At 38.8% G+C, this 14,520-nt stretch overlaps 2 protein-coding genes across 7 annotated transcripts in view; one reads left to right on the top strand and one right to left on the bottom strand.

Annotated features, from left to right (window-relative positions):
- Positions 1–9,092, top strand: part of LOC109032747 (probable methylenetetrahydrofolate reductase (NADPH)) — a 33,251-nt gene extending 24,159 nt beyond the window's left edge. For all 3 annotated transcript variants that reach the window (XM_019045026.2, XM_072300781.1, XM_072300780.1), the window contains exons 6-7: positions 7,444–7,637; positions 8,840–9,092. In XM_019045026.2, the coding sequence (XP_018900571.2) occupies positions 7,444–7,637; positions 8,840–8,882 (237 nt within the window). In that variant the 3' untranslated portion in view covers positions 8,883–9,092. The remainder of the gene's footprint in view (positions 1–7,443; positions 7,638–8,839) is intronic.
- A 1,507-nt stretch (positions 9,093–10,599) lies between these two features.
- LOC109032266 (metabotropic glutamate receptor 2) overlaps positions 10,600–14,520 on the bottom strand; it is a 555,771-nt gene continuing 551,850 nt past the window's right edge. For all 4 annotated transcript variants that reach the window (XM_072300776.1, XM_072300777.1, XM_072300779.1 and 1 more), the window contains one exon: positions 10,600–12,828. In XM_072300776.1, the coding sequence (XP_072156877.1) occupies positions 12,389–12,828 (440 nt within the window). In that variant the 3' untranslated portion in view covers positions 10,600–12,388. The remainder of the gene's footprint in view (positions 12,829–14,520) is intronic.

Genomic DNA, 14,520 nt, shown 5'->3' with positions numbered 1-14,520 from the left:
CATCTGAAAAAACACTTAAGTGCATAGGGAAACTAATGACACATACGTTCTTTTTAAAACGGGCTAGAATTTATAGTTCCAAATTGCAAAAAGTAGTCCAATTAAGATACGCCCTTACGGCAGAGGATCGACTATAAGTAGTCCCCTATAGCATAAATACGTTCAATTGCAACGTTTGAACATCTTCAATTATGTTTTAATCTCATCAAGGAAAACTAATCAAAAGGTTTCTTGTAATTTTTTGTGAGTCATTTTGAACTAGTAACGAAAATTCGCAGAAAACAAATCAATAGAAATTAATTTGTTAGTTTTTCTTTGAAAAATGAAAAAAGAGTAGCTGCCGACAACGCTGCACTCCACAATGGTCTGGAGGTAAAATAAATACAACAAACTGTACCAAAACGCGGTCTGGTCTGCAGGGGACAAGCCTACGGCACGTGTAGACTTAGAATCGCAAAAACTCAGAATCTTGGCTGATTCTAATTTCGAGATACTGCAATTTGAAATTTTCACAGTAAATCCAAGTTGTCCACTGATTTTGATCAGCTTTTTTATTTATTTTACCATTGAATCGGTGTTGATCGGCACTTTTTTCGTGTCAATCGAATACATACTGCCCTCTCGTTACATGCAGCCTACCTATCGTACCCTTTTTTTTAACTGAACAATTCGCCTTCTACTGCGCCTGCAGCAATTGTTGTTGCGAATATGTTGTGCGTGCTGATTTTAGCTCAATGTATACTCGACTCTGTGAAGGCGTTTTATGTGAGGAAGTAGCGCAATCTGTTGAAGGACGAACGAAGTAGAAATCGATTCATTCAATCTCACTTCTGTTGTTTTCCAACAGAGTGCTCTGCTTTCGCACATTAAACGCCTTCAGAGAGTCGAGTATGTAATGACCTGAGATCAGCACGCACAGCATATTCGTAACAACAATTGCTGTGGACATAACTGAAGGCGAATCGGAAACACCCATATAATACACATTGAAAATAATATTAGCTCTTTACTTAATATTCTTACCAATCGAGAGTTGTATTTTACGGTCTTTTTATGGGACATTCTCAAAATGCTTTTCAACATAAACTCTTACACAAACCAAGTTTAAATTCAAAATAAAATATACTACAAAGTTTCGGTCTTGATGGGAGGTTTAGGCTAAACTTCCTGCCTGAGGAAGCGACAATACCACAATGCTCTGAGGCAAAAGAAAAATGCTTCAAAAATTTACTTTGGCGACTTCCACAACTTTGCTCCGACTAATATCCCAAAACGTCATTTCCATCGATGAATTTGACCAGTGGCGTGGCGTGAATTGCGATATATCGATTATCATGCCATTTAAACCTATGGAAAAGGATCGATAAATAGGGTGTTCGCAGCGAACACCTTAAAAATCGATTCTTTACCATGGGTTTAAATGGCATAACAATGAATTTGACCCTTTTCTACATGGCTTATCATGAAATTGATTTTTAGTGCTTTAGAATTTATTGATAATACTTCACAATGCTTTACTTAACTCAGCAAGTCCTTAACGTGTTTATGATCAGGGCTTAAGATTGAAAAGATCACCTGACTTCATGGTAACCTCCCTAGCGAACTACGAAATCACGCAATCACCCCCCATCCCGCCGACAGGACTTTCCTTTGTGTTATTTACTGAATTTGTAGCTCTTGGTGTTATTTTTAAAATAGACTGCAAAGTTGATTGGATCCTTAGTAAAAATCTGCGAAGACTGAAAATTTGAAGCGAGGTATATCGTATTTTGCATTTCAACTTAGTTTATGTTGGAAAGTTTTTTTAGAATCCCCCATAAAAAGGCCGTAAAATACAACTCTCGATTGGTAAGAATATTAAGTAAAGAGCTAATATTATTTTCAATGTGTATTATATGGGTGTTTCCGATTCGCCTTCAGTTGTGTCCACAGCAATTGTTGTTACGAATATGCTGTGCGTGCTGATCTCAGGTCAGTACATACTCGACTCTCTGAAGGCGTTTAATGTGCGAAAGCAGAGCACTCTGTTGGAAAACAACAGAAGTGAGATTGAATGAATCGATTTCTACTTCGTTCGTCCTTCAACAGATTGCGCTACTTCCTCACATAAAACGCCTTCACAGAGTCGAGTATACATTGAGCTAAAATCAGCACGCACAACACATTCGTAACAACAATTGCTGCAGGCGCAGTAGAAGGCGAATTGCTCAGTTAAAAAAAAGGATATGATAGGTAGGCTGCATGTAACGAGAGGGCAGTATGTATTCGATCGACACGAAAAAAGTGCCGATCAACACCGATTCAATGGTAAAATAAATAAAAAAAGCTGATCAAAATCAGTGGACAACTTGGATTTACTGTGAAAATTTCAAATTGCAATATCTCGAAATTAGAATCAGCCAAGATTCTGAGTTTTTGCAATTCTAAGTCCACACGTGCCGTAGACTTGTCCCCTGCAGACCAGACCGCATTTTGGTACCTACATTTTGTTGCATTTTTTTTTTTTTTTTTTTTTTTGCTTTAAGACCACCGTGACTCTAAGATACTCATTTTTTTCACTTCAGACATCGATACGTACTATAAATTTTCCTATGACGGTTTAGTTACTTTTATAGATTATCGAGAGGAATTGGTTCTTCTTCTTTTATCACACGGCATGTATATATATTTTCTATTTGCCGAAAAAACGCCTTCAAGATCGAGTGATACTGCCATGTGCGCAAACAACCCGAGGGAGGCACGTTTTACTTAGTCAGACTGAGAAGCCTATGCTTCCACTCTCAAATTATTTTAAGCAAATGTTCATTTTGTTTGCCAGAATTTTGTCTTAAAATTCGATTATTTTCAGAATCAAATATTCTTTTAGTAGTTTATTAATCTTAATTGTTTTAGGTTCATTTTCGTCCATTTGCAAATTTCAAACGCTCAAAATTATTCCTCGTGAGAGCGAAAAAAACAAGCTAACCTAACATTCGCGATTTGGTAAAGAGACCTATTTTACGTTGAAAACCTTTCTCAAAAACACTGGGGAAAAAAGCAACATAATTGAGAGCAGGAGTAATATTATTTATGAGAACCCGCATCAGACAGAGACGGTTCGAAGAGATTAGCGCGGGCTGTGTTCGAGGATTTTGCCCTGCAGTTTAGCAGCGATGCCTCGGTGAATATTTGTCTTGATCCGCTTAAGGTGCAACAATTTCAAATGCAGCTTTGACTGACATCTATAGCACATTAAACACGCCTCATTCCATCTCACTACGTCTAATTACTTCCGGTTAGTGCTTGAGGCCATCTTCACCAATTCCCTGAATTATAGAGGAGTACTTACCTCTCGCGGACCCGACCGGCGCGGCGTGACCGCATCGATGAAGGGGCAGATGGAATACTGCCGTGCTGAGGCAGAACAGCAAATGGGCTTTTAAATGTTGCCAAATTTCCTTTGGCGGAGAGTTTTATGTAAAATTACTATACAAATTTACCGAATAATTACTAATTTATGTACTAAATAGTTAGTCAATTTCATAAGACGATCAGCAGCTATGGCTATTTACGTCAGAGTCCAAGAGAGTATACATCGTCACCTTCCAGGCAAAGTATCACAAGCTCCATGCGACGTTTAAAAATTTCCCCCGCCATTACATTTTTTTACAGAGAAATTTATCAACAAAGCTGTCCGAAAATTACACCGAATTTTCTTTGTGCTGCCGATAAAATTTAGTGAAATTTTCGAACAGATTCAACCAACAATTTCTCAGTAAAAAATAAAATGGCGGCGGAAATTTTTAAACGTCGCATGGCGCTTGTGATACTTTGCCTGGAAGGTGACGACATTTGATTTTGAGATTTAGTTGAAATTTTGAGATTCAAAAAGAGGTTTAAAATCTCAGTAATTATTTTTTATACTAATACTAACGAACATACTAATAATCAACAATCATTAATTTACTTATACAATTTTTTAACTATAATAACACACCATATAAAATTTAAAAAAAAAAACCACAAAGAAAAAAAATACATAGCACGGTATGCCAAAAAATTCCTAGATAAATACACATAGCGTAGATCGCATATCGCGCAGAATGCATGGGACCGATGCGATTACAGTGATGTGAAAACATGCATCTTATCTTCATCTTCATCTAAAAAAATGCTTAGAATAGGGAAAATATGTTGTTTTCTACCAAATATGTCCATTTTGAGGGAAAACTGTCCTGTAAAGTGTGTTACTGTACATATTTTGCGTATTTTTTAAAGGAAAGGAGTCACACGATTTTGAAAACACGGTAATCGCGTTCGTGCTAAGTGCAGTCAAAAAGTTCCATAAACTAATAGGTATTTTATTGGGGTAAATTTGGCAACGTACACGTGTTCATACGACGCTTTATTGTATCACGGCAGAATCGGTTCAACGATTATTTGGAGTTGAACAACGTGCATTTTGCAATAAACCATAATTTCTGGCTCAGTTTAGGAACAGCGTACGGCCCATTCGTTTCCTCGTGCACATACGTGTTTTTACGGTTGAGTCAGCAATTGAAGCTCCTAATTGCAAAATGAAGTCCATTTCATGTGTAGCAATGGTCATTGTTTAACATCGGCGGGGCAGGATGATTTTGGTCTTCATGCCATTATGAAATCTGCGTCTCTGGACCGCCCCTCCCATCCTATTCCCATTCGGAAATTCGTGATACCCATTCCTTGTCACTCCAATAATTATCACGGGCCATGATGAAACAACCCCTTCATTATCCTGAGCCGATTGGAGTCCCCGTCAAGCCGGAATCACACGCTGAATGTAGGAGCTGAATGTATAGGAGCTGAATGTGGCTTGAATGTGGAAGTCATCGGCCTCGTGCCTGAATTTTGCACTTATCGCGTAAAATTCAGCAACGAGGCTCAGCGACCATCGGACAATGTCGTATTTGTCTGAACCATTTGAATAGATTTGATACAAGTCTGGATTAAAATAATGCCGCAATCACACGCTGAATTTAGCAGCTGCTGAATAACGAAGTCAACAGTCATCGCCCAGCGGTTAAAATTTAGCAAATTCGAGTTATTTTCATCCAGATGTGTATCAAATGTACGTACTTCTACCAAACAGACCTATGTGGAGGTGATAAATATGGGGTGTGCTCGTTAGTTCTCTGGCCGTAAGGGTGAATGAGAATAATAAACCGCAGTGACGTCAGCGGCAATGATCGAGCGCACGCGCGAGGGGGAGATCGTCGTCGGGGCGCTGTAACTCATGAGCCCTGTCCACAACGCTCTCTTACCATGCCCGCGGCTCATGCATCTCGCATTCAGTTGGCACATAGGTCTGTTTGATAGAATGTAAAATCCCGCTTTTCCAATTCTTCAAAAGGAATCACGCCCACATTTACATTGCTTCTTATGCAGCTTTCTAGAGCACACCCCATGTTTCTCAGCTGCACATAAATCTACTCGAATAGTTCAGGCAAATTCAACATTTGTCCGACGGATGCTGAGAATCGTTGCTGAATTTTGCGCGTCACGCGCAAAATTCAGGCATCGGGCCGATGACTTCCACAGTCAAGCCACATTCAACTCCCACATCCAGCGTGTGATTGCGGCATGTCTCGAATTTTTGAAATTTCAGCCGTTGAGCGATGACTGTTGACTTTCATATTCAGCTGCCAAATTCAGCGTGTGCTTCCGGCATGAGTGTTACACTCAAAATTGGACGAAGGGGTGCTTTCGGTCGTGTGTCTGAAGAGAACAGTGAAGACAAAATATTTTTTGGAGGACACAGACCAAGAGCAGTTTCTACTGTTGTTAATCGTTTGAATACTAAAAAATCGACCAATTTATCTGCGGCTGTAAAAATCAATATATTTATTTGTATATTATTCAAAACAGCCGTTTATGCAATCTTCAGCATGCTAACCTACTTGGTCATGGTTTTAACCAATAACAAACAACCTTTAGCACTGAGAAAAAGCTATGGCTTATAAATCAATTAATGGTTCATATGGAGCACCCTTAATAGTAGCAAAGACAACACATAATAGTTAGTTAGTCATGGCATATCTCCAATCACAGATCTACTCCCATACAATCAACAGAAATACTGACCCACTTACATGCGATGAACCCAATATTACTATCAACATTCTGAAACTCCTCACCTCTCTTAATTTAAAAATCTGAATTTTCGTGTGTACTCCCATTTTCAAAATTCTCTTTAAAGACGTTAATAGCCTGTGACGCTGAACGTCTCAAAATATACTAACTATAACTGACTAACTAACTATACCTTAGTGATGGTATGTATACTTTAGTGTTGCATGAGATATCTTAGTATGATTCACAGACCGAGAATCATTATTTCATTTACGACTGTTACTGGTGTTCCACATGAACCACTAATTGGACGTGTTTGTATCAAACGGAGCTAACCGCCATTGGAGGAGGAAGGGAGAGGGGGGCTTGAATTGGCGGGTGTTGCGGAACGCGATGCTAGTCTATACTCGCAATGCTTTTCCATGGTACTTAGTTTCGTTTGACAGAACGCGCTATCCGGGATTCTAAAATCCTCAAAAGGAACACCATCTGGCGCTTAGTTCCGTTTAACAGAAATACGTCCAATGGACCACTAGACAAGGTACGAATTTAAGCGATCTGATACATGTTTCTTAACCAGAGTTTCACGTGGAAAACGATTCACACAACGAAAATTACGGAAACCAACTCCTTACGAAGATATTAACGTTTTTATTTCACATCGGTTACGAGGAATTTGAACTGCCCGCTCACAAGAAACTCAAAACTCTACGTGAGTCAAATCGCCCACTACAACGGTTTCAGCAAGCCTCTCAATCGAGCAATGTTCATTTCCCATCATGTGTTGTTCAAACTATTAGCAATTTGCTATAACTGAGCCAAAGCGTCAAGATTAAGGTTGCCAGATTTTTATATCGCAGAGACTGTCATGATAACGTTTAGCGCGCGATGTGAATCACGTAGAGCATTGTGTTTTCATGAGCGGGTGGTTTGAATTCTCGCATTAAGAATCATTAAATATCTTCGTAAGGAGTCAATTTCGGTAATTTTCGTTGTGTGCGTCGTGTTTTACGTAAAATTTTGGTTAAGAAACATGTATTAGAATGCTGAAATTCGTACCTTATCTAGTGGTCCATTGGTTTAAAAAGCCCCAGATTTTTCTCCGTGAGGGTTAGATGTTTGTAGAGACAAGGTCCCATTTTGCACAAGGCAGCAGTGAGTGCAGCCTCCTCGCTGGATAATGTTGATTTACTGCTGGTTTGTTGCAAATGATGTCAACTTTTGTGCGCCAGCTGGTCTATGACAACCCTCGAATACTATAAATAGGGCGAATTCTGTTATATTAGCAGAATCATTCAGTCAATTTCAATTAGATTCGTGGGAAAGTTTTGATTACCTTTCTCTTTATTGTTGTAGAATTCTCAATCATTGCGGAAGTTTGCAAACATATGTCAAGTCGAAGTTCCCGAGATGCTACTGAAAGAACTAGAGGGTGTGGAGAATAGTTCCAGGGACCTTCAACAATGGACGCACAATGTTGCAGCTCAGATTGCTCGTGATATACTCGAGGCTGGAACATCTGATAGAGCTCATTTCTTCACGATGAACAGGTGAGTGCATAATTGGACTAAGTTCATCAGAGAGAAACCAACCTACATTAAGATGAAACTCATAAAAAGAGGGTTGAAGTTGTATTCTTTATAAGGCTCAATGTAAAAAATAAACACTAAGCCCTTTTTTCACGAATTTTTGTTTTGTTTTTAGACTTTCAGTTTTGGCAGGAGAAAACATACGGTTAGAGAAACTCAAAAGCATTCTTAACTCAATTTTTTCGAAGATGTTCCTTTCTGATAGCTTCGGTCCAATTCTAGTCACTAATACCGCACTTCCGCCCCCCGGGCCTTCCTTCCTAAAAAAGGAGGAATTGGGCCTGCTACAAACTGCCTCAGCTGAAGCAACTTTCCTCTAAAATCAATTTTTCATCAGGGGAAATTTCGCAATATTCCAATTTTCACTCGACATTTACTACGGCATTACAGAGGAAGAGCCTCAAGCAATTCCTCCAAGAATAAAATTGCGAATATTGTGCGGCATACCTGTAGACTATTTACATCTTTCAGTTTGACACTCATTCAGTGGATAAACAAAAGATGATGCAGATAATGCTGCTTGCCTAAAGGAAAACGCCTTATGAAAAAGCGAACTTCGCCAAATTTCCCCCGATAAAAAATGAATTTTTGAAGAGAATTATTAAAATTTTTCCTTGTCAATTTTTTTGATACGTTGGATTCATCTGCGAGTAAAATTCTCTGAAAATTTCTAGGAAAAACACTCATTGGTCTTTAATAAAATTCATTTTTTATCAAATGACATCTGGCAACGTCCAAGGGCTCATACGGCGTTCTCTCCCAGAACGACTGAGTGAAAGCTAACACTGAAAAGTGAGGAGCGCCAAGAGTTGCTCATCAAAGCTACCCTCCTACTTCATGTTTACTTAAGACGCATTTGAATAAAACAACCGAAGGAAAAGAAAGAAAGAGCAAACGGAGTATGCACTAGAGAGAGGAGTTTCTTCTCTTTGCTGTATTTGTCTTCGCTTTATTTGAGCCCTGAAATGAGTTTTCAGGTCAACGCAAAGTTAGAAAGAAGTTGTTACAATCGCACGTTATGCTCTTTGAGATTTCCTGCAATTCTTTCCTCGACATTTGAAGAACAACTGTTGAGTTAAAATTTCAACGATCTCAAACTACTGCATTCGCTTCGAGCGTGAGCCAATTTTCTTACATTTTCATTGATCGATTTAAATTTCTAGGGTCCAAGAAGTCCAAGAAATGCACTCCAGACTGACTAGTTGATCGCAACGTACCTGAGAGGAGGAGGAAAAACTGATTAGAGGGGCTTCAAGACAGAAAAATTACGTGTTCGAGGCACGAAATCAATCTCTGAAAAAACCACCGCCTAACGAATGAGAGATAAACTTCACAATTGTAGTATTCTTATGACCGTGTATTACACAGATCTGGTTCTTCTCAAAAGATGAATAAACAATATGTCCTCAAAACTGATATTTTTTTGTTCTTTTCATTAAATCATGCATGATGGAACCCTCGAAAAACTTCTGGCTTCGTTTGATACCGATAGTCAGGCCAAAAAACCTCTGTAAATTTTTCTTGATTTAATTGATGACAGACTAAGCCAAAGCCAAGAAATGAGTGATTTTTACTATTTTTGTAAATCCTGCCGCGTGACTTTTTAACCGACCGCGCGAACCAGCGGACACGTGAAGCTCGATCTTTAAAACAGAAAATTTGATTCAGCGATCGGATCGGACGAGGCGTGGAGACGATAGCGCCAGTGGCGTGGCGTGAATTGCGATATATCGATTGTTATGCCATTTAAACCTATGGTAAAGAATCGATTATAAAGGTGTTCGCTGCGAACACCCTATTTATCGATCCTTTTCATAGGTTTAAATGGACCGCGTTAAACAGAAAGGGACCAAGCCACATCAACTGTTGCCAAATTTAATCGGGCAATTTAATTTTTTTACATGCAAACGGTTGTGCGGATTTTCGTGCAAATTTCAGTGAAAATTCTCCATGGTACGAAGCAAATTCCTTAAAATTTTCAAAGAAATCCGAACAAACGTTCTCTCGTAAAAAAATTTAATTGCCCAGTTAAACTTGGCAATGACTGATGTGGCTTGGTTCCTTTCTGTTAAACTCGGTTCAAATGGCATAACAATCGATATATCGTAATTCACGCCACGCCACTGGGTAGCGCGTGTTGTCACGAAAGCTTTTGACGGTTTTTTGAAAGTTCATTAAATGCGCGTTTTTTACTCCAGCGTGGAGTTTTTCAGACCAGACAATCGGACTCAGCGGGTCATTTCCAAGAGGCCTAGCTCGGTCTCAGCCGGTCTCGGAACTTTCGATTTTGAGTCCCGAAAGTTAATCTTTGTAACCACTGTCGATTCTTCTTGAATTTGGGCGGAAATACAATTTCGAGATCGTAACTTGCGTGAGGTCCCGAGGCTTCCCGAACGGTTGCCTAATTCGAGAAACCGAGAAAAACGAGTGCTTTTAACCGTTTCCGAAAGTTCATCAATTAAGCGTTTTTCTTCGTCAATCGCGCGGTCCAGCGGACTCGCGGAACATTCCCGACTAGAAAATTGGACTCAGCGGGTCACTTTCAAGGGGACTGGCTTGGTTTCAGCCCGATACGAGAACTTTAGATTTTGAGCCCAAAAAGTTAGTCCTCTTCCGACGGTGTCATGAGTTACGTTGTGTTTGAGCCCTAAGTCGTTAATTTTTTTATGGATAAAAACTAATAAAGATAATTACTTGGTACCAAATGTTTGTTTTATCATTTAGGATAATTCCGGAAATTTCCATGAAAAAACATGCGATATTTAGAAAGAAAAAATTAAACAATTTTGAGATATTTAGTAAAAAATAGCCTCTAAGCTAAAATGGTGTTTTGGATATTCTTCCCGTAAGGAGCCGACTTTGTAACCGGAAGAGGTTGTGCATGCAAAAGTATGAAGATGAAATAAAGATAGCAATCTTGATGGGCATTTTCTATAATTTATTAATTCACGTATAACATGGAGAAAAATATTCCGATAGTATTGTTTCGAATCGACCCAATTATTTATTGGTGAGAATTCTATCGATGATTGAAAATTCTATATTTTCGTAGGTCTAAAAAACAAGAAAAACAAGTAATAAAAGTAACAAGAAGTTGAAGTTACAAATTTTACGTCACTGGGACCAGTGAATTTTAAGTCTAATGCAAAAAAAAAAAGAAAAAAAGGAAACAATAACATCAGTCTTAATTCATTAAAAATTCAACGTAAGAAAAGGAGAAAAAAATCCCTCTCCCACGAGTTTAATAATAAGAGGTCAAAATTCTACAAAAAATGTTGATTTTTCACTTTTCCTGATAAAATAAGTTATTTAATGTCATGACTATTCTCTGACTTTCTGCCCAGGATTCTTAAGTGAGTTCATCTTTCATGGGCAGTTCAAGTTGAATACGACCAAATGATGGCACAGTACCTGTTTAATCTTACATTTGCGCCCTTCACTTCAGGTGAAATAGAAACAATTATAGTTAAATTCATAACATATGCATGGCTACTCGTACTCTTATTTAATGGAGAAAATGTACCAACTCAAAGCGCAAACCATCAAAGGTCGAACTCAAAAATTATCAGTGGAATTTCCCTTTCACAGCAAAATGAGATTTCAACAACTGTTTTTGATAATTCTTGCTCTACTCATCTGGAACCTGTCATGCATTTATCGAAAGTTGACAGAAAAACTCGATGCTGCACCTTATACTCTCTTGAATTTTAGTTCAGCTTTTACAATAAACACCCATGGTTTAAACATGTAAAATTGTGGGTTGAGATTTTCATAAAAGGGTTGAATTGACACCCAGTGTAAGAGGGGTTTAAATCAAAACTAATATCTGTCCAGTTATACTCTTCCCAAAGGACGATCAAATTTTCCCAATTCAAAAGAAAACACAATGTCCTGTCTGGAAATTGATAAGAAAAATTATTGCTCCCTCTACATTGAAGGGTTTATCTCTTACTGTTCATCTTGAATAACACCAACCTCTCACAACAGAAGAGAAAAGAGTCAGAGGTCAGAAGGAGGTCAGAGGTTTCTAATTTTTCAGGAAAAAAGTTCTGTTCATATGCCATGTACCTTTTACCTTTGTTCGGGTGATTAGATGGAGAGAATTATGCATAAACTATAGGTGCAGTGAAATTACTGAGCTGAAGCTTAGTACGTCTAATTTTGATATGTAACAAAGATTGACCTCAAAAAAAAAAAAAAAACTAATAAAATAAAATAAAAATTAATGCTTTGAATCTAAGTCAATTATTTGGTTCCCCTAAGAAATTAACACAGAAAGGTAAAAGCAATTTTCCTAGGGCGTATTACAAATGACAAATAATATTTTAAAACAAGAACGTCATAATTACATCGTTAGCGTGAAGTAGTGCTGCTATCTGTCGGCCCATTAGTCGCATCTAGGTTTACTTGAGTTTCTGGGCTTACACACGAACAGAGGCGGATCCAGCAATTTGGCAACACCGGATTTCCTCTATTTAAACCTATGCTAAATAATCGATATCTATAGCTCCTGGCTCCCGAGAATCGATACGTACATTTCCATAGGTTTAAATGGAGGAAATCCGGTGTTGCCAAACTGCTGAATCCGCCAATGCACACGAGTTATTAAGAATGATGTTATCACAAATATGTTGACCAGAACTGGATGAAGTTAAGGACTTACAAACTAAATTATCGTTATCACAGTTTGCTTTAGAATCGTTTGTGGCCTCCTATCCGGAAGGTGGAGAATTCGATGAGCTAACATTATTATGATCGGCCAACGTCGGAGCTACGCAATTTTTACCACCGGACACAGGGGCGTCGCAACTGACTTTAGCCTTGTTCAAACTATTATTCTGTAAGCTGGGGGGCACATTGGAGCTATGATTAAATTCTGATTTGTTCGAAGCACTATCGATATTATCACTTATTGTAGTTTTATTCCGATCCGGAATACTATTGTTATTATTTAGTTGCACGGTGGTACTAAGTCGGGAAGCACCGGATAAACTAGATTTATTTACAACGCTTTCCTGGGACGTGGGAGAGATATTCGGCGATGGCTGCGATTCTGTCTGCACGCCTTTCGAGATCAGGTTGGCGTGCGGCATCGGCACCGAATTCCTTTTCGCGAAGTCGCTCTTCATCTCGATGTCGACAACGCTTGACACTGAAAACGAATTGCATCATGTCAATGAGGTTATTTCATCGAAAAAAAAAATAAAGCTATGATCTAATAGGTCGTCACCTTCCCGTCAAAGTATCACAAGAGCCATGCGACGTTTAAAAATTTCCGCCGCCATTTTCATTTTTTTACAGAGAAATTGTCCAACGAAGCTGTCCAAAAATTTCACTGAATTTAGCCGCGGAAATTTTTAAACGTCGCATGGTACTCGTGATGCTTAGGTGACGGAGTGATGTGAAACTTCAAAAGCACGTGCATGTTTTGATTTCTGATCTTGAAGATTTCATGGTTTCCCGGACAAAGAAACGTATTTTCATTCCAAGGTTGCAAAATTGACTCAAACAATTCAATTTCTCACAAGGATGTACCTGTGAAATTTTTGTCCAAAATGTCCTTGGTTTTTGTCTGAGATCAGGGGCAAAGTCGGTGAAATTTTCAGTTAAAAATGCCGAAGATTCTCCTGAAGGAAGTACAATTTACGAGGAAAAATTTGGCAACATTGAAATGTAGTGCGTTCTTCTGTGAGGAAACCGACGCATTTCCGTCGGTCAATGAGAACATATTTCCAGATACTAATTTTCTCATCGGATTTCTATTTGATAAAATCCAAGTTTCCGTTGATCCTATTAGGACAGCAGGAATAATTGAATCTCAATCATGTTATCGAGGCAGGAAACAAGCATTAATTCCTCATTGACATACGTTTTTTTTTTTTTAACAAACATCAGTGGAAAATAAGACGAGTTAACGATTTGACTGCCGCAGTACTTCACTGCCATCAGAGTCCCTTTACACCGAGAGTAAAGACGATGTTAATTTATCTCTGATTGGTTCTCGTATTTCAAGCCTTCACAGTGTCACAAACGGGGATGAAGATTACATTTTCACCAATTGCAACTATTATAAACTCCGGGGAATTGGGAGTACGGCAACGAACAAATGGAATGAGAGAGGGGACGGGGATAGGACTTCGGGAACGCTAATCCAGGAGTGCGCGAAAGGTCTAAGAAAATATTTGAGGATTGTGTGAAAAAGGCACAAGGATTACGCGAATAGAAACCTTTACATATGCTGAAGGAATGCGCGATTTTTAAAATGAAGTTAATTTAAGGTAGGAGTTTGGCAAAGCAGGAAACACTTGGAAAATAAACGCATTATTATGTTACGCTAGTTTAGGTTAGTTTGTTGACAAATCATCGATATTTTACCCTTTGAAGATAAATGAAGTGATATGATTGGATATTGGTCAAGGGTATGAAGAACTTCCTTTTCTCGGAAAAAAATATTTAATCCGGAGAAACGAGGCAACGTTGAAATGCTTATGCGGCGTCAAACTACAACATGGGCCTTTTAAGTTCTATTATTCGATGCCGCGATTATCGTAACGGGAGTTCGAATAATCGCGCCAAACAGCCGGCGTTAAACGTATATTAGCGCCTGCAAGACTGCAGGAATACCTCACGCATTGCGCCTAACAGTGCGGTCGGCGTACAGCCCACATCAGCGCCTACAAGACTGCATGAATACTTCTCGCATTGCGCCAAACGCAGTGCAGTCGGTCAGTTGGTCGAAACGCATATTAGCGCCTACAAGAATGTATGGGAATGCTGTTATGACTTCGTGTCATAAATTCCATAAATGGTAATTTTACCAAGAAAAAAACTGGGATCAAATAGA

Source organism: Bemisia tabaci, chromosome 5 (genome assembly GCF_918797505.1).
Source record: "Bemisia tabaci chromosome 5, PGI_BMITA_v3".
NCBI lineage: Eukaryota > Metazoa > Arthropoda > Insecta > Hemiptera > Aleyrodidae > Bemisia > Bemisia tabaci.
The sequence above is the reverse complement of the archived record's forward strand: the minus strand, read 5'-3'. Positions and strand labels throughout refer to the sequence as shown.